General features: G+C 34.7%; 1 protein-coding gene across 1 annotated transcript; it reads left to right on the top strand.

The window, feature by feature from the left end:
* Positions 1 to 992: 992 nt before the first annotated feature.
* Positions 993 to 10730, top strand: LOC106399242. Its single transcript, XM_048782188.1, has 4 exons — positions 993 to 1246; positions 1539 to 1744; positions 1845 to 2216; positions 10692 to 10730. Exons 1-3 carry the CDS (start codon positions 1145 to 1147, stop codon positions 2104 to 2106), a joined length of 570 nt encoding a protein of 189 aa, XP_048638145.1. The 5' UTR covers positions 993 to 1144; the 3' UTR covers positions 2107 to 2216; positions 10692 to 10730.
* The last annotated feature ends 12144 nt before the right edge of the window (positions 10731 to 22874 follow it).

Below are 22874 nucleotides of genomic sequence, written 5' to 3' on the forward strand. Positions count from 1 at the left end.
GTTAAAAATGCACATAAACATGTTAACCCGAAAATATTAAGTAAAAAAATTACTCTACAAATTGAATGATTGTATTATTTACTTTGTTCTTTGATTCTTTGATTCTTACTTATTTTGAAGTAAAAAGGAAAGGAAAATAGAATAAAACCTTTTTTTTTGGACACGAAAATAGAATAAAACTTAACTTAAGAATTATTCTGTTATGATGTGAAAATGGAATAATATATTAGAGTAATACAGAATAATATAATATGTATATATGAGAGTAATACACGTACATTCGACCAGGCAATGGTTAGTTGGTTACAGACCAGGCAAGTGACATGAGGACAACTCATTATTTCTTTGTCTGTGGATCTATTTCGATTCTTTGCTTACAACTTGAGAAAAATCAAATTTGTAATAATTTGTTTTTGTTTTGCTTTTAATGTGTCAATCAAACCCAAAAGATTCGTCAAACTTTATGGCCGGAATTCTCGCTGCCTTTATTTCCAATTAATAAAAATTTATTAAAAAGCATCAAATTATGTAGTGCCACTCATTTATATCGAACTAGTCAAGTAAACAAACAAACAATCTAAAATTACCCCCGACATGTAACTTTCCCCTGCAGTGTGGGACAAAAAAAACTGTAATATTGTACCAATCGCAATTTTGAAACATTAAATACGTTCACTTATTATTATAAATAAATAGAGAAAACTGTAATTTTGTAGTGTGACAGTTTTTTGTAGTTAAAATTTTCTCACATTTGTAAACTGTATATATATTTAAGAAACAGATAGTCCACAAATTATCGGGCTACGAAAGAAACGTTTTCGGATTCAAAAGCCCATTAATAAGCCCAGCACTTCAAAAATGACCTTTATCTTGGAAAGCGGTAAGCCCCACTTAACTTTTTAAAAAGGACCGAACACAAGATTCAACAATCCTTATCAACGCGCTTCTTATCCCACGTAATTTATCTCCTCACATATTCATAACTTAGAGTGTTATACACGCGCTGTTACGCACGTGCTCATCGTTTCAACTAGACTCACACTGGTCGTGTTTTCACTTTACTCGCTCATTTCCAGCTCTCTCTCACTCACCTCGTCGGCTCTGCCAAGAAAACAAAGTCTCAATCTCTCTCATCGCGGGATTCATGGGAGAAGGGAAAGGCTCTACTCTTGTTTTCGTCCTCGTCATCGCCCTCTGTTTAGTCGCCTTCGGCTTCTCCATCGCCGCCGAACGCCGCCGGAGCATTGTACATCGCTCTTCTCTCTCAGTATCTCACTTTGTTTATCTAAGCTAGGGTTTTTATCCTCTGGACGAACTCTACTTTGATTTCGAAGCTCGCTATAATTTGTAGTCTTCGAATAGAATGATGCTGATGAATGTAATTAGAGTTACTTGTTGCAATTAAGCTCATATCTCTTAGATTCATCTGGTTTGAGTTAACCGTTTGAGACTATGTTCATGAGACTGAAGCATAGATTGAGTTTAGTTTGTGTGACACATAATGTTTTCTCTTTTCATTTTTTTATTCTATGTGACAGGGAAAAAGTATACAAGACCCAATAACAAATGCAACGTACTGCGTTTATAGCTCTGATGTAGCCACTGGTTATGGAGTTGGAGCTTTCCTTTTCCTCCTCTCTAGTGAATCATTGCTTATGGGTGTCACCAAATGTATGTGCTTTGGTAGACCTTTATCCCCAGGAAGTGACCGTGCTTGGTCTATTATATATTTCATCTCTTCTTGGTAAGAGTTCCTGATGTTTTTTTTTCTTGTCCATGTTTTGTTATCGAAGCTTTGAACATCAATGTATCAGTAGCTTTATTTCCAAATTTGACAATTTCAGGATGACGTTTCTGGTAGCTGAAGCTTGTTTAATTGCGGGAGCGACTAAGAACGCATACCACACAAAGTACTTGAGCGCACAAGCCTTCTCGTGTGAATCGTTACGCAAAGGAATTTTCATTGCAGGAGCAGTTTTTACGGTTGCAACTATGATCCTTAATGTCTACTACTACTTCCACTTTACCAAATCTGTCTCTTCTCCGCCTACTCACAAAGCTAACCGCTCCGGTTCAAATATCGGTATGGCTGGTGGCTATGCATAGAAGAACAAAAAAAAAAGAGAAATTGATTAGTCATTTGTGGGATGTAAGAAAAGAGGTTGTTGCATTGTTACAATGGGTTACTCTTACATGTTTTGTTTGTTATATATATATATAATCTTTATATATAAAGAACGGTTTGCTCTCTCCTCCTTATGACACGTCAGACACCACCTAAATAACTCACTCTCTCTCGCGGCGACACGTGGCACATTAGGTTTTTGGGTTATCGTTCTTTGATTCTTCTTCACCCTCGCCGTTCCGCAAAACTCTGAAAACCCAAAGTTTTCTTTTTGCAACTCTTAACCTCCCCGAACGTAGATTCAACGTATTCTACTTAATTCTCCATTAATATGATTTTTATTTAACCAATGATAATATAAACCTCTCTGTTTCCTTCCTTTGATCTATATATTGGAGAGATTGCGGGTGGGATGGATCTTCACAATCACTTTCGATTCATCTTTCATATCAAGCATACAAAGATCCTTTGATAAAGTCTTCCTCTGATGCTGTGAAGAGACAATGACTAACTTTATGCTTCAGGACGATTAAAAGCATCAGGAGGTACAAACTTTTTAAAAACAATGAGATTCGGTTCTTTACTGTTTAATTTAATCTCATATTCCTTATTAATCTTTTGATGATTCCATCTGCAGGGAGCTCGATCTTTTTTCTTTTCATTGGGTTTGTACCTTTTTGTTTTAGTATCTTTGTGTTTTTTTTTCCTCAGTTATGTTTGATATGTTTACTGATTCGGATTTTGGTCTGATTCTATGCTTCGATAGATGAGCAAATAAATGAATCAGAACCATTGATTCGATCGAGTGGAGGGAGAGCGTCTGAAGCTTTGATGCATCATAGAGAAAAATCTTATGAGTCTTAGAGAGTTTCAAAAGTTTCAGGGGAACAGATTTAAGATGATAAAGGCTAGGATGATGATGAACAGTTAAGGCAAGCCAAACCTAGCCAAATTCTACGGTAATATTTCTTCGTTTTGTTGAAATTTTAATTTCTTACACGGACTACTGTGACCTATTCTCAACTTATGATTTGCGGTTACAGCTAGAGAAGCAATACGAGCTCATAAGCAACGTGCTTTCAGGTATGATTTTTTGAGATTCCAGCCCACAAATCACCTTGGCTTCTTGATCCATACTCTAATCTTATATTCACAAATCATTTATGGATTGTTAGAGCCTGTGATTTTGATTTTTCCATTGTATCTTTTGAAACAGCTAATAAGCTTGTGGAGACTTTCAAGAGCAAAGTTAAGGCCTTAGTGGGTGCTTTTGAGTCTGTCATATCTCTCCAAGAAAGAAATGGAGCCAACAGCTGCAAAGGCTGCCGTAGCCGAGTATGGAAACCGAGACGAAGCTGTGGTGAAAGGTTACATCAACGATTCAGCCGCTGATCAGACAAACGATTACCAGATCATGAAAATAAAGAAAAGCAAAAGCGTTTGAACGGGGATGGTATGGCGTCAAGGAGCTGGAGTTTCAGCGATCCGGAATCCCGTAGGAAGAGAAGAGTAGCTGCCTATAAGGTTTTACTCAGTTAAACAGAAGATGCAGGGATCCATTAGAAAAAGCTTTAAATGGTTCAAAAACATTATAGGTGCTTCTTGAAATATTGTCACTTTTCTTTCTCAATACTAGGGACTGTCCCGGGCTACGCCCGGGTTTGTCTTCTATAGTTTTAAAATTTATAACTTGAATTTATAACTTAACATTTGTATTTGTAAATATACATTAGAATCAATTATAAATTACAAAATAATAGAAAATTTTAAATTTATTTGGAAATTACAAAATGATTAAAACTCACAATTTGTTGTGTATATTTTAAGACATTTTGAATAGAATGGTCAGAAAAATGGACTGGTAGTTATTAAACTTTAGTAATGTTCAGAAATCTATTTTATTTCGATTATTTTTATGTTAAATAATTGATAAATTTACAAATTATTTAACCATTGTTATGGTTTTAGAATTATTGAGTTAGGTCTTCCGTCCTCAAAAGGAAGTACAAACCAACATATTAACGGACTTCTTACTTCGTTTATTTCAGTTGAGAAATTAAGTTCATTGATCTAACTAAGTTCACAGCTAGGCAAACTTGGTTTGATATACATATTGAAAATATTTTCTAAGTGACCGAGAAAAAAATCTGTGGAAAATTTGTCAAATGGCGTTGATGAAATCTCAGCAGAAATAGGATAAATGAAATTAGTTAACATGGTTTCTGTTTAAAATAGCCCATGGTTTAAATCTGTTATTTTTATGTCAAACAGAACCATCTTATGATCCGGGATATGTTAAGTCAAATTATAACCAAACCTACAAAAAGTATTGTCGCTTTATCGCTATATTTGAAGTACAAACCCATAAGTTGTGCTGATAAGTAGTATGATGTTTGAGGTTGGGTTATGATCTTGGAGGTTGTTTTTGTTGTTGTTGTGGACGTTTTGTTGTGGAGTTTTTTTTTTAAATATGCATGAATGTGTTTCCAAATAATGATCTTATAAAGATGCCTACATTAATTAATCTGAAATTGTAATAAACTATGAATTAGACTTTCGCTAGTTTTAATTTTTTATATTCAAACGGAAGTAATATCTTCGAGAGCAATAGTTTTTTTTGTCTGTTTTTTTTTTGTTTTGTTTACCAAATCCTAACATTTCTTTAAAAAGAGTGGAAGTAGGTTGTTATAACTGACATTTTATTGTAGGCTCCCGCATGATTTGAATGGCGTGAGACTGAAAAATTTAAACTATGAAAATTCTAGTAGACGATGGTGATACACTTAAATTTGTTTAGTTGTAGAATATGCCTATCTAAGTATTTTGTAGCTTCGTTCGGTTCATTTTACCGCCTACAAAAAAGATGGACTAATGCATTAAGGTAAGAAGATTTTCAATATGCAGAAACCCGTCAACACAGCCTTTTTTATATAAAATCAAAGTCTCTATCCTCCGTGTGGGAGGTAGTTTGCTGAAGATGCAAGAGACAACAAAAGTTCAAAATGGGGAAAACATAGGAATGCAGAAATTTTAAAAGACATGAAAGGTAAATGGGTTGACAGTATGATCGACTTAAAACTATCATTCACGGGGGCATTTTGCGGCTGTTTTCTTTCTCTGCAATCAACGCCCATTTCTATCTTCACCCCTTCAACCGTGTTGCTGGCAGATGCTGTTAGTTGTCCATCTTCCCCGTCAACCACTGCAGTTGGGTTGCTGGTGCAACTCTGTGACACAGTTGTACATGTGTTTTTTAAAATCTATAAGAAGAATTTTTTTTTGAAAACTCGTGTGTAACGCACCTCTGCGTGAGCGTGAATGCAAAAGGAGCTAGCATCACTGATTGCAGAGATGGTGAAGGTACGGTGGTTAGGGGTGAAACTGTACGGAGTCACATGAATTTGAAAAACATAGTCCTTCCCAGCTAGCTCTTCAAGGCATCTTGGTAGCTCTTGCCCTTCACCCCCACTTATATGTAGTAGATTTAATGTTTTAGAGCCATTCAGAGTGATCGTGACCACTGTTAACATAGGAAAAATGTAGCACAGTAGCAAAAATGTACCTCGTCGAGAGCCAGAGTGTCTGCTTCTTGCTCGGTGTGCTTACTCATATCCCTATCGAAGACCACAAAACGTGGCACAATCGTTGCCATCATCATCTGCTAGCTCAACACGGAACCTGTAAAAAGAGGCCGATAAATGTTAAAGCCTATCTAAGTAAGGGTATTCGCTTATATATAGATCAGGATGTAAACTTCGTACCTGATAATCCCGGTAATGTTCGTAGAAACACATCTGTTGCAGCGAAGGGAAGTGCCAGATTTGTCTAACTTCATGCTGCATCCGGTGTGACCAACCATTTTGTTGGAGTACCCCAACGACCAGAGCTTTACATAGGAAATCGGCTTCCTCTGTCTTAACGGATTCAAAAGAGTTACCATTTGCTCGTGCAATTTATAACTTGTTGCTACCAAACTCTGTAAAGGAGATGGGGATTACCAATCTCTGTGACATCCTTACAGCTTATTCCACCTCCAATGGAGATGAGGTCCCAGCGCAAGCTACTTCAATACTATCATTCAAGGATTTCTCACCCGAAGCTACTTGAATGCTATCACCTGAAGCATATTTAACAGTGTTGTATTCGGCAACAGTCTCACCATTTCTTTGTGCCCCAGACTCATTCTCAAAGCAATCCTTATATGTGTTTTAGGGTTCTTCTTAAATATATGTTTTTGTTTGTAAGCCCCTCTAAAAACCATGTACTTGCCAAAAAGAACAGCTTGTGGGTTTCTTTCTAAGTTCAGTTCCTAAGAACGTAAAATAAACAAACAATGACTCAGAACTTACCCTATCAAGAACACAAAGCAGTTGGCTACAATTGCAGGAACTGTTAGTTCTACTTTGTTGTGCAAAAGGCCAGCCCTGAACCAGAGAGAAGGCAATCCAGTCACAGAGTGATCAAGCATTCAAGAATGATATTGTTTCCGGGATAAACTGTAACATGCTAAGCAGATACTAACTATAAGATGAATTTAAGTATGTCCTAATTGTGTTAGTTCCATGCCTGAATGCTAAATGTGAAAGGAATGCACAGGAGATCTCCAAACACCAGCATGAAACCCAATCTCTTTGCGGTTATGTCCCACCTGGAAATAGTGAAATCAAAATCGACAAACAGACTTCAGAAACATTAAACCAAGTGAATTAATGGAAATAGCCATAATTTGGTAAGAGAAATATGTTTGATCAAGACACCATAAACTTACGTAGAGGTCATGTATTCTTCATGAACAAAGTAGTCCAATATATATAACTGCAATTACAAATTTTATCAAAACTAACCAGTAATAGCTTCCACAAAGACCTCATCATAGGCATCCCTCGCATCAACATCAGAAACCAGTAATATATTGTTCTCTACTTGGTCATGGATGATTCTATCGTCTCCAAGCTTCTTCTCTTCCTTCTCTGACCTGCTCAGAAGCATAACCAAAACGAAATCACCAATCATTGCACCAATCAAACAAAAAGACTTAAGTTTTGATAAAAATTCCAACAACCCTAACAATAAAATAGAGTAAAAAAACAATAGCTCAGGATTATCACCACAAACTATAGAGTACTCGTCTATTTTCAAAGATATACATAGAAGAAGAATTAATTGAAAATGAAACCATAAAAGCTTACCCGAAAGAGAGGAGAACAGCTTTCTTCTCATGGGAGAAGATTCCATTTTCAGAAAAAGAAAGTGTAGCTGTCTCGCTGACATTCCCTGCACCTGCTTCCCCTTCATCACCATTCACTTGGGAAGTCACAAAACCTGGTACAGCCTCTCCCGTAGTTATATGTTGCAGGTTTGCCTCACCATGGCTCTCTCCATTAACCTCTGGCACTTTCACTTCCTCTCCTCTGAAGGCAATCCTCGTGTAACCCATCATCGGCTTGGAAAGATTCAGGCTTCAAACTGTCGATAGCTTCCTCAAAGACCTCATCTTTGGTATCCCTCGCATCAACATCAGAAACCATCAATTCAATTCTCTTTACTTGCTCATCGCTGACTCTATCGTCTGCAAGCTTCTTCTCTTCCATATCTGACCTGTTCACAACCATCAAAAAGAAAATCCTTCAGTGAACCAAACGCCACCAAGAGCTCCAAGTGATTCATCACAACCTCCGTCTGAGAACCAGAGAACCAGATTTCTTCTGATCTCCTCTTCCTTCTGACGTTCCTGAAGACGTCATGCATCGTATCGGCCGATCCTTCATTCCCTTAGAACCTGTGCAGATACCACGGCTCAGTTCTGTGAATCTCACGATCTTCTCGTTTCTCCTTTGTTCCTCCGCCGCGGTTCTCTGATTCTCAGACGGAGGTTTAGCCGGCGACGGCAAGGTTTTCTGCGGCAAGCCTCCATCGCTGCGTTTAGATCCCATCGGAATCCTTCGAGATAAAATAACACTTCTTTTAGGATCACTGGATAACGTGGATTAAGAGAGGAAAAGCAAAGGGTTTTAGGATTTGATCTAGCAAAACGGGTTCTGGAAAAATGAAAAAGGAAAATGTCGAATGAATCCTCTCGGATCGCGAAAGGCGTGAAGAAGAACCAAAGCAACTGAGCTGGCTTGATGACGTGTCAAAAAGAGATTTCTTGATTGGATGATTTTAATGTCCTACGTGGACACTCTCCCTGTTGATTATATAACCCTTTTATTATAGTATAGATACATATAAATATGTAAAACTGTGAATCTATTTGTGTTGAGTTTGCTAAATATCTGCAATACATACAAGAAAAACAAGAACCGAGTTTTCATTCGTAAGATATACTCTTTGAATGAGACCAGTCTCCATATATACCTGTGAATCTGATTATATACTTCAAGATTACAAGTATTATATAGTATACAAGCAATTCCATTTTAACTTTCACATTTTATAATTAGAAATAGCTACAGTAGTTGTTACAAGTGTTGCAATAGTGATGATAATAATTTAAAAGAGAGACTTGCGAACAAAAGAAGATTTAATTAAGGGGCGCAGTGGCATTCTATAAATCTAACTATATTAGATTTTATTGCACAAAATACATAAAACATCATTAGTTCTCTAATAACACACGAGCATCAATATTCTCTAACTAAATATTATTTTTCTTATTCTTCACCAGTGTTTATGAATGTATGTAAAACATATGTAGATTTATAAGAGTGTAATCACTCGCATAAGATTCTAGCGTTATCATGTTCAGTTGTTCACTAATCATGTGATTATTATATACATAAAAGAAGAAAGGTTATGTTTTTAAGTTTTGTAACTATGGGTACACATCTATGAGTTCACATAAAACAAGGGACCAGAAAAGAAAATATAAAACCTTTGGGTTATGTTAAAACACATGTAGATATGAAAAAGTGCGATGACTCGCCTAAAATTCTACAATTTGTGAGTTTCATCATGTCTAAGTCAAATTTGTAACAGTGACTGAATAAATAAAGATGAATAAAGGTTATGTTCTTACAATTTGTAACTATGGGTACACATCTCTGAATTTCAATAAAACTAAGCGACTGGAAAAGAAAAACCATAAAATCCCGACCTCATGCCACACCGTACTCAAAAAGCCATCGACCTCTTTGAAGCACTAATTTTTAAATATAGTTAAATTTATATAATCTCATTTTTAAAAACCACTAATTTTAATAATTTCAAATTTGCTATGACTGGGAACAATTAAAAAAATTATTTAATTTAACAACTTCTTAACTTTTTAAGTATTGGTGATTTTTATTATTTATTAGTATAAATGATATGTTATTAGTATAAACATAAGAGAGAAACAAATTTTATGTTAGCTATTAAATCTAGGAAAAAATGGGCACATGTCTAATATAACTAAAGTATTACCATAACTTTAAATATATCAGCGTGTAAATAAATTTTGAACTTCTTAAAAATTCAGACATCATACACATTGTTTAAATTTTTGTTATGTTTTTACATATTAAAGTTTTTTTTTTGATGTTTCATGATTAAAATGGATTGTTTTTTGTTCAAAAAAATGGATTGTTTATAACTTTACAGTTAAAACTGCTAACGAATGATAAAAAAAAAAGATTTTGATAAATACTATTTTGAATATTTTGACATGCTTAAGGAAATGTTTTGAAAATGCTCTTTTAAGTTATTTTTATTATTTTGCATATATAGTTTTAGCGTTTTATGATTTTTTTCTTTTCGTTAGTTTTTTTTTCAAAAAAATGATTTATATTTTTTTATTTGATTTTGAAAATTACAGTTTTTAATAAAAGGTAACATTTAAGAAAACAACAAAGATATCAATTAGATAATTTTATTGGTGAATTTTATTATTTATTAGTATAATTGACATGTTATTATTTAGTATAAATGATGTGCTATTTTCTTTTTCTTTTTTGTCCATGTAGATATTCTTAGAACCTTTAAATCAATTTTATTTTATATATTAGGGTAAGTATGCGCTACGCGTGGGATGTTGATTGTCGTGTGATGTATATTATTGTAGATTTTCATAAAATTGAACTTGATAACTACATAAAAATTATTTGTTAAATTTAATTTTTATTTATGTTGGTCGGAGTTTGAGAAAACATGAAAAAATAATATCTTAAATGGATTTTTTTTGTTCTTAAAATTTTTTTAATATTTGAAAAAAATAATTGTTAACACCTGCGTTACAATTTTTTGTTTTTCTTTTTCAAGTTGCAATCGAAGGTTTACCATGTGGATTTTTTTCCTTTCCCAAATTGTAACAGAATCTATTGTTTTTGTTTGTTTCAAATTATGTAAAGCAACATTCAATTCTTAATATAACTAAAACATAGATTACTTAACAAAAGAAAATCATCTTAAATCTTTTAGCAAGAAAAAATTAAATCATATTCTGAAAAATAACAAGTAATATTTATTTTTAAAATTATAACTAATTTTTCAGATAATATGGTTTATTTAGTCTAATTATATTAAATATTTACTCTAACTATTTAAATTATTTGTTAATTTTCATCCCGTCCGTAGGGCGGGCCGACCCTAGTATCTACTATTTTGATGAAAATATTTCATCATTTTATTTTTCCGACATTTTATAAAAGAAAATTCAGTTGTGCACGTATGACTATATGGGCCTATTTAAAATAAGCCTAAACCTCAATAGTGAATACCCCTATCTATATCAATTCTATTTCCTATTTGTACATAACTAATGGACTTTATATATGAGGCTTTTAAAGCCAGCCCGTGTAGAATAAGTTGGCGTAGAAAGTTAAACATAGGTGGAATGAGTTTTTTACCTTTTTTTTTTATAAATATAGTTTCAAATTTGTCTGTATATATTTGGTCGTAACTACAAGAAGAATTGCCAAATCAGGATCTATAGAATAGTGATTTGCACGACTACGTACGTTACCGTATAGTTGGTGAATAGGTGTGGGTTTCTTATCTTCTTTTAATTCACAACTTAATAACCCAAATCATAAGCTAAGACTGAAAACGACTTACCATAAGGCAAACGGGACAAACAAAAATACAACAAATAACACGGGCAATAAATTGCTCAAATATTCAAATGACGTGGCTTTTATTTTTCCATACAAAATATTTGATTGCTCAACTGAAGATATATATATTCTTTTCAATCAATTTAAACAGCATCTTCTATTATCTTCTAAGAGTCCCTACCTTTTTGATCAAAAAAATAAAAAAAAAAAGAGTCCCTACCTTATGTAAAGGTCCCATTCTTGTGAGCGAACTAAAATTCTAGAGTAGATATCTTTATTCTGAAATGGGTGGGGTTCTTTTAACCTCTCTTTAGGTTTAATATACAACAGTTGTTATGTACACCCTCTGTTTATTTAGTTGATGTTTAATCAAAATATATATTTTGAAAAATTAAGCAGGTTTATCTCAATATACTATGTGATGTGCCCTGGATCGTAGACCCGGGCCAGGATGGTGCACAACTCGACCCAACCAAGGTTTCCCCATCGGATGAAGCAACCATGGACGAGCCAGAAGCTAAATTTGGACGAGTTGGACGAAGTGACACTTATTTGGGCGAGCTAGTCGAGCTGAATCAAAGTGACACTTACATATATGAGCTGGATGAGCTGAGTGAGCTAAGTGACACTAGCTTGGAGCTGAATGAGCTAAGTGACACTGAGGATGGAGCTGGTTTAGTGGCTGCGCGAAATGGACCTTTTTCAGCCCAAAGAAAAATTCATAACAAATTCAATTTGGGTCGATTTTACACCAAATTCGACCAGGACTTTGCTGATGGTCTCCTGCCCATTTGCATCAAGAAATATCAACAAAAGGAGTCAAAGTCGTGGTCATATCAAGGGGCATTCAACAACACACTTATTTCTAGTCAAAAGTCTTAGTCTTTGTTTATGTTTTCTAAGTTTCTAGTTTTCCACAAAAACTCTTAATCTTTCTTTGACCACAAGTAGTATAAATATGTAAGCTCTTCTATGAATAAAATTAGTCTATGTTTTTGAGTTTATTTCGTTTCTTCTCTGAGTGAGAGAGAGAGTTCTTTAGCTAGTTCATCGGTTTGAACCGGCTTGTTGATTTGGTGGTCAGCCAATCATCTTTGTGTGTCGTTTGGTGGTTAACCAACACACTACATTTGTTCTTAGGTGGTTAGCCTTAGATCGTGGGTATATCAAGAGCCATTCCGCATCTCTTGACGATCCTTTCAATCCATCTCAGTTCCAGAAGTGCCGTTTGCCTTCTCGGATCATATCCAACACCCAGCTAAAGAGATCCTCCCTATCCTAGGGTTCTTCAGTTGGTATCAGAGCCACTTTGGCTGGTTTGTTTTCATTCTTCTTATCATCTTCTCATATCTTCATCATTTTTCTTTTCTTATTTCTTTTTCGATCCGGGCTGTTCCTTTACTCCCTTGTGATCGCCAGTTATTTAAAAAAAAAGATAAAAAAAAAAGAAAAGAAAAAGAGTAAAAGTTTTGGCTTGAATCACTTCTGAAGAGAAATCCAGGGGGAGTGGTGGAAGAGAAACCCTGCTGGCTGAAGAGAAACCCAGCCTTAGGACAGTTAAGGCGGATCCATATCAAAATTCTCTTCATCTTTCTTTCTCTTTTCTTTTCCCACAAAGTTTGTTTTGGGTTTTGATTGCTGAATTTGACTGCCTATCATCCTTTGAACCAGTGAAAGAACTCTGAGTGACCATTTAAAAATAGAGAGCTAAACACTTGAGAGTGTGAGGATTTTTATTTTCTAACTTTGTTAAGTGTTTTCAGGATGTTTGGACTTCTCAAGAAATCAAAACCACAACAAGACGTCTACTTTCCTTTTAAAACTGTTTTTGAAAAGGATCAATTGATTTTTGATAAGAAACAGTTTGCTTCTAATGAGTTTGACTTTGTGCAGAAACAAAAGAAGAGACAAAACAGGTGCGATGATGAGAAGTTGGTCAGAAGTGGTGATCGTCCCTTCACCAAAGCCAAGAGAAGCAACTGTGTTGTGCCTGATCAGAGCGAGCTTCATACTTATGCCAGCTTGGAAAAGATGTTGCATAAGGCGATTCATGTTGTCCGGCAACTCAAAAAGAAGGAAACCAACAACACTTCTTCAGCACCAAAACAACAAAGTAATTCTTCTTCTCTTTCAAATTCTGATTTGAAAACTAATGTGTTGTCTTCTGATAAAAGCAAGGCTGTGAAAACCACAAGTAAGGCTCTTTCTACCAGGTGCTTCAAATGCCATAGGGTCGGTCATTATGCAAACAAGTGCCAAAAACAGAAATCGTTGGTGACTTTGGAAAAAGTTGAAACCGAGCCAGAAAAGGAAGACATTTTACCAATTTTCGATGACTATGCACATGAACCGAAGGAAGGGTCAGGTGGAGAGCAAAACTGTGGTCATCAAGAAGAACCATCTTCCATTCACAAACCGTACCGAACTCAAGGTGAGCAACGTTCTGATTATGGTTCTTTTGCTTATAATCCTTTTCCTTTTAATGTTTCAGATTTGAGGACAAATCTTTTTGAAGAGAGAGGGAATGATGTGCCCTGGATCGTAGACCCGGGCCAGGATGGTGCACAACTCGACCCAACCAAGGTTTCCCCATCGGATGAAGCAACCATGGACGAGCCAGAAGCTAAATTTGGACGAGTTGGACGAAGTGACACTTATTTGGGCGAGCTAGTCGAGCTGAATCAAAGTGACACTTACATATATGAGCTGGATGAGCTGAGTGAGCTAAGTGACACTAGCTTGGAGCTGAATGAGCTAAGTGACACTGAGGATGGAGCTGGTTTAGTGGCTGCGCGAAATGGACCTTTTTCAGCCCAAAGAAAAATTCATAACAAATTCAATTTGGGTCGATTTTACACCAAATTCGACCAGGACTTTGCTGATGGTCTCCTGCCCATTTGCATCAAGAAATATCAACAAAAGGAGTCAAAGTCGTGGTCATATCAAGGGGCATTCAACAACACACTTATTTCTAGTCAAAAGTCTTAGTCTTTGTTTATGTTTTCTAAGTTTCTAGTTTTCCACAAAAACTCTTAATCTTTCTTTGACCACAAGTAGTATAAATATGTAAGCTCTTCTATGAATAAAATTAGTCTATGTTTTTGAGTTTATTTCGTTTCTTCTCTGAGTGAGAGAGAGAGTTCTTTAGCTAGTTCATCGGTTTGAACCGGCTTGTTGATTTGGTGGTCAGCCAATCATCTTTGTGTGTCGTTTGGTGGTTAACCAACACACTACATTTGTTCTTAGGTGGTTAGCCTTAGATCGTGGGTATATCAAGAGCCATTCCGCATCTCTTGACGATCCTTTCAATCCATCTCAGTTCCAGAAGTGCCGTTTGCCTTCTCGGATCATATCCAACACCCAGCTAAAGAGATCCTCCCTATCCTAGGGTTCTTCACTATGCGAGTAGAGATGGCAAACGAGCCCACCCGCAACCAAATGGCCCGCCCCGCCACGGGCTCAAGTTCAGTCGGGTCACAGCGGGCTGGCCCGCCGCGGGATGCGGTATCGAGAAGCAATGTCCAATCCCGCCCCGCCTAGTGCACAGGTCTTTGCGGGTAGGCCCGCGGGTCACCATCCAGAAGTTGAACGTCTCATTTGATGCTTAACTATAGCTTTTGAGTCAATGCTTCTCGATACAGTCATACAGATCAACAAAAGAAGTATATGAACCTCTATCATACGTTTCATCTCTACGTATCTTACATAACATTACTCTTGTGTTCAATACAAACATATTGAACCTTATCGGGAAAACATTATTCTTGTGTTGAATGGCATGTAGTATCAACAAGAAACTAAAACAGAAATAATCTTTGATGCGTATGCACTGATGTGTATGCATAAGAATGACATTAAGTAACAACACCAAATCTAAGTAATCATATCCAAGTAATGTAAATGAACACCCAAACAAAATCCAAACAATGTAACGTGGCCTCGGTAAAAACCTTATCGAGAAAACCCATTAGGACAAAACCCGACAAGGGAAAAAGAGCGCCACAAAATCCATAATGCGAATAAAAAAAAACACCAGATCAAAATAAAAATCAAGTTTCTTCTTCTTCAACTTCAACTATCTCTTCTTCACCATCCATTTCATCTTCTGTAGATATTAAAAATCGAAGTTAATTAAATTTAAAGAACATGACACCCTAAAATATATAACAAAGTGAATAATTTACCATGTTCATAAGCTTCGAATCCTTTTATCCAATTCCTACTACATATCAGAGCCTGCACATTTTTGGGAAGTAGACGGCTCCTGTATTTGTTCAGAACTCTCGAACCGATGCTAAAGGAGGATTCTGAAGCCACTGTTGTGATCGGAATGCTAAGCAGATCACAAGCCATTGCTGGCAAATCACCAAATCTGTGAGTATTATCTTTCCACCAGTCGAGAATATCCAAACTTTCAAAGCTATCCATATCTAGTTCAGGTTCATCCAAATAAGCTTGGAGAGCTGTCTTTCCACTCGCAGCAACACTACTTTTGCGAAACGCAAAAAAATCCTGTAGTGTTTAAAAAAAAATTTAAAAACAATTTGATGGAATATCAAAACTTTCAAAGCTATCTATATCTACCGCAGGTTCATAAGTAATTTAAAAAAAAAACGAAACAGGAGACTTACACCATAGTTCTCAAATGTTCCTTTCGGTCCTCCATGAACATTTTGTTGATCCATCTCACGAGGCTCTGCAGAAGGTGATGTTGACTTTGATTTTTTGTCGTATGATTGAAACAAAGTTTCCAGCTTCAGACGCAAGTTCTTCATTTTCGCATCACGTGTACTCATGTCAAGTCTCCCTAAACAATACTCTACAACTGGAAGCTTCAAGCGTGGATCAAAGACAGCTGTCATTGCAAAAAGATCACTGACTTCTTCCCAGTACTTATCGAACTTCTCTTTCATCGGTATCACCATCTCTCGGATAATCTCATCATCGCTTTCCTCATTTATCTGCAGCCAATTATGGATCTTCCATACCTGATAGAAATACAAGTTCGATGTTGGGTATTTCGAACCTGACATCAAACTAGTAATCTTAGCAAAAGGCTCCAAGAAAACACATATTTTCGCAGCTCTGCTCCATTCTGTAGCTGTAGGCAAAAACTTATAGTTTCTCCTATCATATATCTCCAACTTAACAAACGCTTCACGGTACGGAAGGGCTCTTTCAAGCATATAGAATGTCGAGTTCCATCTTGTCTGCACATCCATTATCAAACCAGCATTCTCCTTTATACCAGCAGCATCCACGCATTTTGCAAACGTCATCTCACGCGTTTCTGACGCTGTTACATACTTAACACTCTCTCTAACTTTGTGCAAAGAGTCTTTAATAACCTTCAAACCATCTTGCACAATGAGGTTGAGTATGTGAGCTGCACATCTGACGTGAAAAAACTCACCTCCACACAACAAATCATTGCTCAAAAGCACCTGAGTTTTCACTATATCTTGCATCGAATCATTACTTGTAGCATTGTCTAATGTGAGAGAGAACATTTTTTTCTCTAGTCCCCACTCTTCCACAGATTCAAGAAGCTTTAAAGCAACATTCATACCTGTGTGAGGCGGTGGGAGAGCACAAAAAGTCAGTATTTTACTGTTTAGCCTCCAATTTCGGTCAATGTAATGTGCTGTCAGACACATATAACCCTTCCGTTTCAGTGATGACCACAAATCAGAAGTGAAGCTTACTCTTCCTGGAAGACTAGCCAATTCCCTCTTCAATGTCTCTCTCTCGTTTTCATAAAACCGATAGACCTCTGCTTTAGCTGTGTTCCGACAAAAGAATTTGACGTCAGGATTCAAGTGCTTCCAAGTTTCTCTGACTTGCTCATACTCAACATATGAGTAAGGTAGGTCATGCTGGATTATAGTCTTGGTTACCAGCTGCTTGAACACAACATGATCATACTTGCCACTTACTAATTTGGCTTCAGCATCAAGTTTTTTTGTTCGGAGATTCCTTGGAAAGAGTTTGCATCTGTCACGATGCCTTCTCAAATCACTTGTTCCATGCCCGTGGGAAGTCCATGCATAGTCATTCTTACAATAATTGCATTTAGCTTTCTGCTCACCATTGGAATTTCGAATCTTAGTAAAATGGGGCCATACATCAGACCACTGCCTACCCTCCTTCTCGTTCTCCATCTCGTCCTCTTCAAATTCACCTTCAGAATCAAGCTGCTCCTCTTGAATCTTCTTCTTATTCTTGCCATTACCTTGTGTCGGCCTGGAGCTTTTTCTCCCCCCACGGATGGTAAAGTGAATAGATTTGGTTTTGGTTTTCCTTTTACTCGCCTTAGGAGACGAAGACGATCCAATGCCACCGTCTAGAGTAGACTGCAACATTGGTTTCTTTGATTTCAAGGCTCGCACGGTTCCGCAGGTGGCTTGTTTGCGCAGAGTAGTAGCTTGTATTGGTGGAGGAGTGATTTCAACATCACTATCATCTTCATCATCATCAGCTTGAATAAGCCTTCTCTTCTTTCTTTGCTTCTTTTTTGCTCCATCAGATGAACCATCATCAGCCTCATCAGCTGCCAAAATAACTCCAAGGACTCGCTGGCTCTCAAAATCCATTGTATTCAACGGTGTGAAATTTGGATCGAAACTTGAACCATCATCTGTCATCTCTTTCTCTCTTCTTCGTTAGAGACTTAGAGATAGAGTTTAGGTTTCTGCGTCGTTTTTTTTTTTTGCTTAGGTCGTGAGTTTAGGTAATATTGTTTAGGGTTCTGTTTCTATTTTTTTTTGCAATTTTAAAAATTATAGCAACTATTCTCTTATTTCTCATTGGTCAGAGACTCAACCATTATAAGAAATTTTTATTATCTAAACTATCAGACGTAAAGATCAAGTCTCATACTCAAATCCTATCAAACTATCAAACTAAACAATCAAGAGCAAGCAACCATATCATATGTAAGAGACGATCAAGAACAAGCAACCATCCACGCATAGACGATCAAGTACTAGTAAGTAGTAACCTATTACCTAAATTCTATCAGCTATAAGAACAGAAGAACACAACAACACAAGAAACAAAAAGATCTATGTACTAGTAACCTATTACCTAAATTCTATCAGCTATAAGAACACAACAACACAAGAAACAAAGAGATCTATGTACTAGTAACCAAGTATCTAAATTCTATCAGCTCTTATCATAAGAACTGGAGACGACATAAAAAAAAAAATAGAACAGAGACTAACCTGAGGTCCTTTGCCTTATAGATCGGAATGCAAGTGTGAAGTGTCCTTTGCATTCTCATATCGTTCTCCTCCTTGATCATAATACAATCCCCCACTCACCACATGTCATTATAAAGAAAAAGTTTTAGAAAATAGATGACTAAAATCACTTGAGTTTATATGATAAGGACATTAAGAAACAACAGGCCGAACATACTTCTGATTTCAATATCAAGACCGAACAGAGCGAAAACAGAGTATAAAAACAAACATCAATATTCTTTGTTCACGCAGACATCGCAAAAGATGAGAACAAACAACAATATTCTTGTTCACGCAAACATCAAAATCTTTGGATTGTTACAAACACTTGTGTTTAACTCATGATGAGAACAAACAACAATATTCTTGTTCACGCAAACATCGCAAAAGAAGCTCCATATATTCTCGATAAGAAGCTGTTTGATAAGAGATAACAATGAGACACGACAACTTACACGATTGGTCATTGTGTAGCCGGTTGATTAGAGACAAAACAGACCCAATATCTTGTTCTTCTTTCACTAAAGATCATGTAATCCACAATAAAGAATTAGGGAATGAATTTTTATCTGTCCTTACAAATTAAATCACGGTAATGAGCAAAAGAACATGTAATCGAAAACTTTATCCTTACCTGAATGCATTGATGTTCATCAGCAACATCAAAAGGCCCTTAGTTCTTGAATCGTGGCTCAAAAGAAAAGAATTAAGCTGAAACAGCGAAGAGATGAGAGATGGATCAAACGAGAAGATGAAGAACATGCATAGAGAAGTGGAGCTTAGTGACGGATCAAAGAAGAGGAGAAGCCATTTCTCTCACGGTGAGAGCTAGAAGAGATCGGCTTTCCAATCGCCATCTCTCTCACCGATCGAGCTGGAGGAGATCGTCTTTGGCGGAGCCCCGCGGTACACATCGAGCCAATCCCGCGTCTGGCCCAAAACCGCACAAGCCTTACCCGCAAGGCCCGCTTAAAATTCGGGCCTATGTCTTAGAACCCAATCCCGACCCGAAGCAAGTTCACACGGGCCTGGCCCGCGGGCAGGTTCTTCTTTTGCCATCTCTATATGCGAGTTTTGTGTGACTATTTAATTATATAAATATTATAGCTAAGAGTTGTACGCAATAAACTATTTGTTTGGTAAAATAATGGTTAACCTTACGATGTTTATTTTTTTTTTTGCTAAACCAACTTTACGATGTTCATATGTTATAAACTTATAAGACGTTAATTTTCTTACAATGAACATGATGATGCTACTATAAATAATGGAAAATGACTTAAATAATACGTGCCGTTTTTGGTTAAACCTGCCCTAAGAAAAAAATGAAGATAACTACGGGATAAAATAGGTTGACAAGTTTAATTGTGAAAGCAACATAAGGCAATTTAATAGACTTTTACCAAAACGTCGTGAAATCGAACAAAATAGCGTTGGCCTTGTTGGGTTAGGTGTTAGGTCGTAATTTGTTCCCAAAGAAAAAGGTGTTAGGTCGTCACATATATATATTTTTTGGTTAAATAAATGTTAAAGGGCATAACATTTCTTAAACGGTTATACTCTTGAACTAAAAGTCATTGTATATTTTGTTTTGTTTTTGTAACTAATAGTCCTTATATATCCATCCCAAAATACATCCACTCAAACATTATATTAAACTTTCACAAAATATGCTTTTGCTTGGATGATTTTCATTCTTATGTCTGTGAAAGATGTTGTAAAAATAGAAATTAAAAAGAGTGAAAAATAAATAAATAAATAAATAAGATACTTTGAAAATTCTATGGAAAAAGAATGAGCACCAATGCTTAAACTGTTTTCTACTTTTCCAAATTGGATACAACTTCTTATCCCCTATACTATATTTACGAAGTGATTTTGCTACATGTCATCTCTATAATTATTTTTACAAAAACAATGATGATATGGCTAACAAAATTGATGATATGGGTTATAGTTAATATGACATTGACAATCACATTTATTACTGACATATATTTTTGGTAAATTTTATAGAATATAACAATAACTAATACAATACATTTAATATTGATTTATATTTTTGGTAAACTTCTTAAAATATGGTAATAATTCATAAATCATCACTAAATATATTAAAATATGCATTATAAATTTTGAAATACATTATTTAATTGTATTTTTATAATTATATAATTTTTATTACTAATATTTTCAAAATTTTCTACATCTTTTTAAAAATATTAATAAATTGTTAATCGTAATTTCATTAGTTTCTTTTAAATGTCTACAAATTTTATAAATATTATTTAGTTTTAATTTTTAATAATTATACAATTTTTATATGATTTTTTAGTAATTTTATACACGTTGATTTAATACATTTAATCAAAATAAATAGATAATTTTTTTATCTAAGATTCAAATTTTAAATATATTACATATATATTATTAAATGTAATTTAAAATAAACAAAATTATTTTTTCTTAATTTTATGCTTAAATAATCAACTTTATATTAAATATTAGTCAAAAATAATAAAATATATAATATTAATAAATTTCATTTTAAATATAATTTAACTTTTAAAAAATTTATCACTGTACATGGTGCAGGAAAACACCTAGTTTCTCGTGAAAAATAAAGCATCTATATAACCTCAAGTCAATTGTTCTAATTTTCTGAAAAAGAAGAATATAGGAAAAAATACGGGTTATTTATAATTTTTTTTTTCTGGTAAAGGTTTATTTATATTTATTTATTTATGTAAACTTCTCCTTTATTTTTCTTACAAAGCTGTCCAGCAGATTAATCATGCATCACTTTTTTTGTTAACGAGTCATTCTTTTATCGGGACATCATATTACATTAGACGTGGAATCATTTTTATGCTAGGTTTTACATTTTTAATATATATAATCTTACTTTGAGAAATTATGTTGGTGTTTTAACTGATTAAACATTGAGATTATATATAACACTACATTAATCTGTTTGAAGTTCTGGTCCAGCTTTTAAAACAACCATTTCACGTTCAATAAAGAAAAAACATTTCAGGTCAGACGTTTACAAACTTGAAGATTCAATCGATGAATGACAAACTACTATTTTATTATTTACCATAGTACATATCTGAGACCATCAAAGCAAATATATATTATACTACGTGGAGCCAACGGCGATTGTGATAGTGACGTGGATTGATTGAAAAATCTGTTGTAATTGTTGTCACAACTGTTATATATGGTCTGTATAAGTTTAATTTTAGGGCATGGCAAAGTCATCTGTGTCAAACTCTAGTATATCACGGAGCGGATCTCGATGTTCGTGAAACCCGCGGATGATCCGCTAGACCCGCGGATAATATTAATAATATTAAAAATTATTAATTTAAATATTTTTTATTAAAATAATAATAAAATTTAATATTTTAAATATTTTTTTATTAAAAATAACAATAAAATTTAATATTTTAAATATTTTTTATTAAAAATAATAAATATTAATCTATTTATAATTAAAATTAAATTATTTTTTAAAAATTTTCTATTTAAAAATAATATTTAAAAAAAAAAAATCTTTTCTTTTTTAGTTTTTGCGGGTTGGCGGGTACCCGCACTGAATTTTGGCTGACCCGCACTCGCCTCGCATAAAAATCACTCAACCCGCACCCGCACCCGCGAACCAAATTTTTCAAATCACTCGACCCGCACCCGCCCCGCAGCGGATCAAATGGGGCGAGGCCCGCGGATAATGATTCATATTCCCAGCACTATTCGTGATCTGTTCGGCACGGATAATTTATTTTTCGATTCAATTCAATCAATAACTTTTAGATATTCGGTGTTTTAAATAATTTACCAGAAATTCGATTAGACCCGTTAAAAATAATTTAATTTTAAAACAAAATTAAAAAATAAAGAGAGAAAAATATGATGTAAATAATAATATTTAATTAATTATAAAGCTACATACTTTAAAAAAAAAATAACTAAATAATTAATTTAGTGAATAGTAATATTATAAAACTTATATATTACATATATATATACATATGTATATAACAGATCAGATTAGATATCCGTTTTTAAAAATATTAGTATTTGTGATTTGTTATGTCATGAATATCCGATTTTTTTCGAATTGAATCAGAACAAATAACGGATCAAATCAAATTGTACGGATACTTTGCCCACCCCTAATATTCACTATATAGCATTCTCTTTGCTTCGTAAAATATATGATATTTTCATTTAATAATATATGATGTTTTTTTTATATTTTAATATGTAAAATGTTTTTTGTAATAACAGTATATAAAATGTTTAAATAACAAACTATATAGTCCATTATATTTTAAAAATTTTTTTGGTAACCAATTGAATGATTTAAAAAAATATTTTAATAATATTTTAGGTTCTAGAGATCAAAATTTGTTGAAGAAAAACGAAATCTATTTTTATTATTTTATATCATACTTTTTAGATCGG

The sequence above is a fragment of the Brassica napus genome, chromosome A6 (genome assembly GCF_020379485.1).
Source record: "Brassica napus cultivar Da-Ae chromosome A6, Da-Ae, whole genome shotgun sequence".
NCBI classification, from domain to species: Eukaryota; Viridiplantae; Streptophyta; class Magnoliopsida; order Brassicales; family Brassicaceae; genus Brassica; species Brassica napus.

Excerpts from the sequence above, each read along its gene's own strand:
- LOC106399242 (XM_048782188.1), top strand. The coding sequence starts at position 1,145 with ATGGGAGAAGGGAAAGGCTCTACTCTTGTTTTCGTCCTCGTCATCGCC. Across the intron at positions 1,247-1,538 it reads CCGAACGCCGCCGGAGCATT|GGAAAAAGTATACAAGACCC; the intron begins GTACATCGCTCT and ends TCTATGTGACAG. Across the intron at positions 1,745-1,844 it reads ATATATTTCATCTCTTCTTG|GATGACGTTTCTGGTAGCTG; the intron begins GTAAGAGTTCCT and ends TGACAATTTCAG.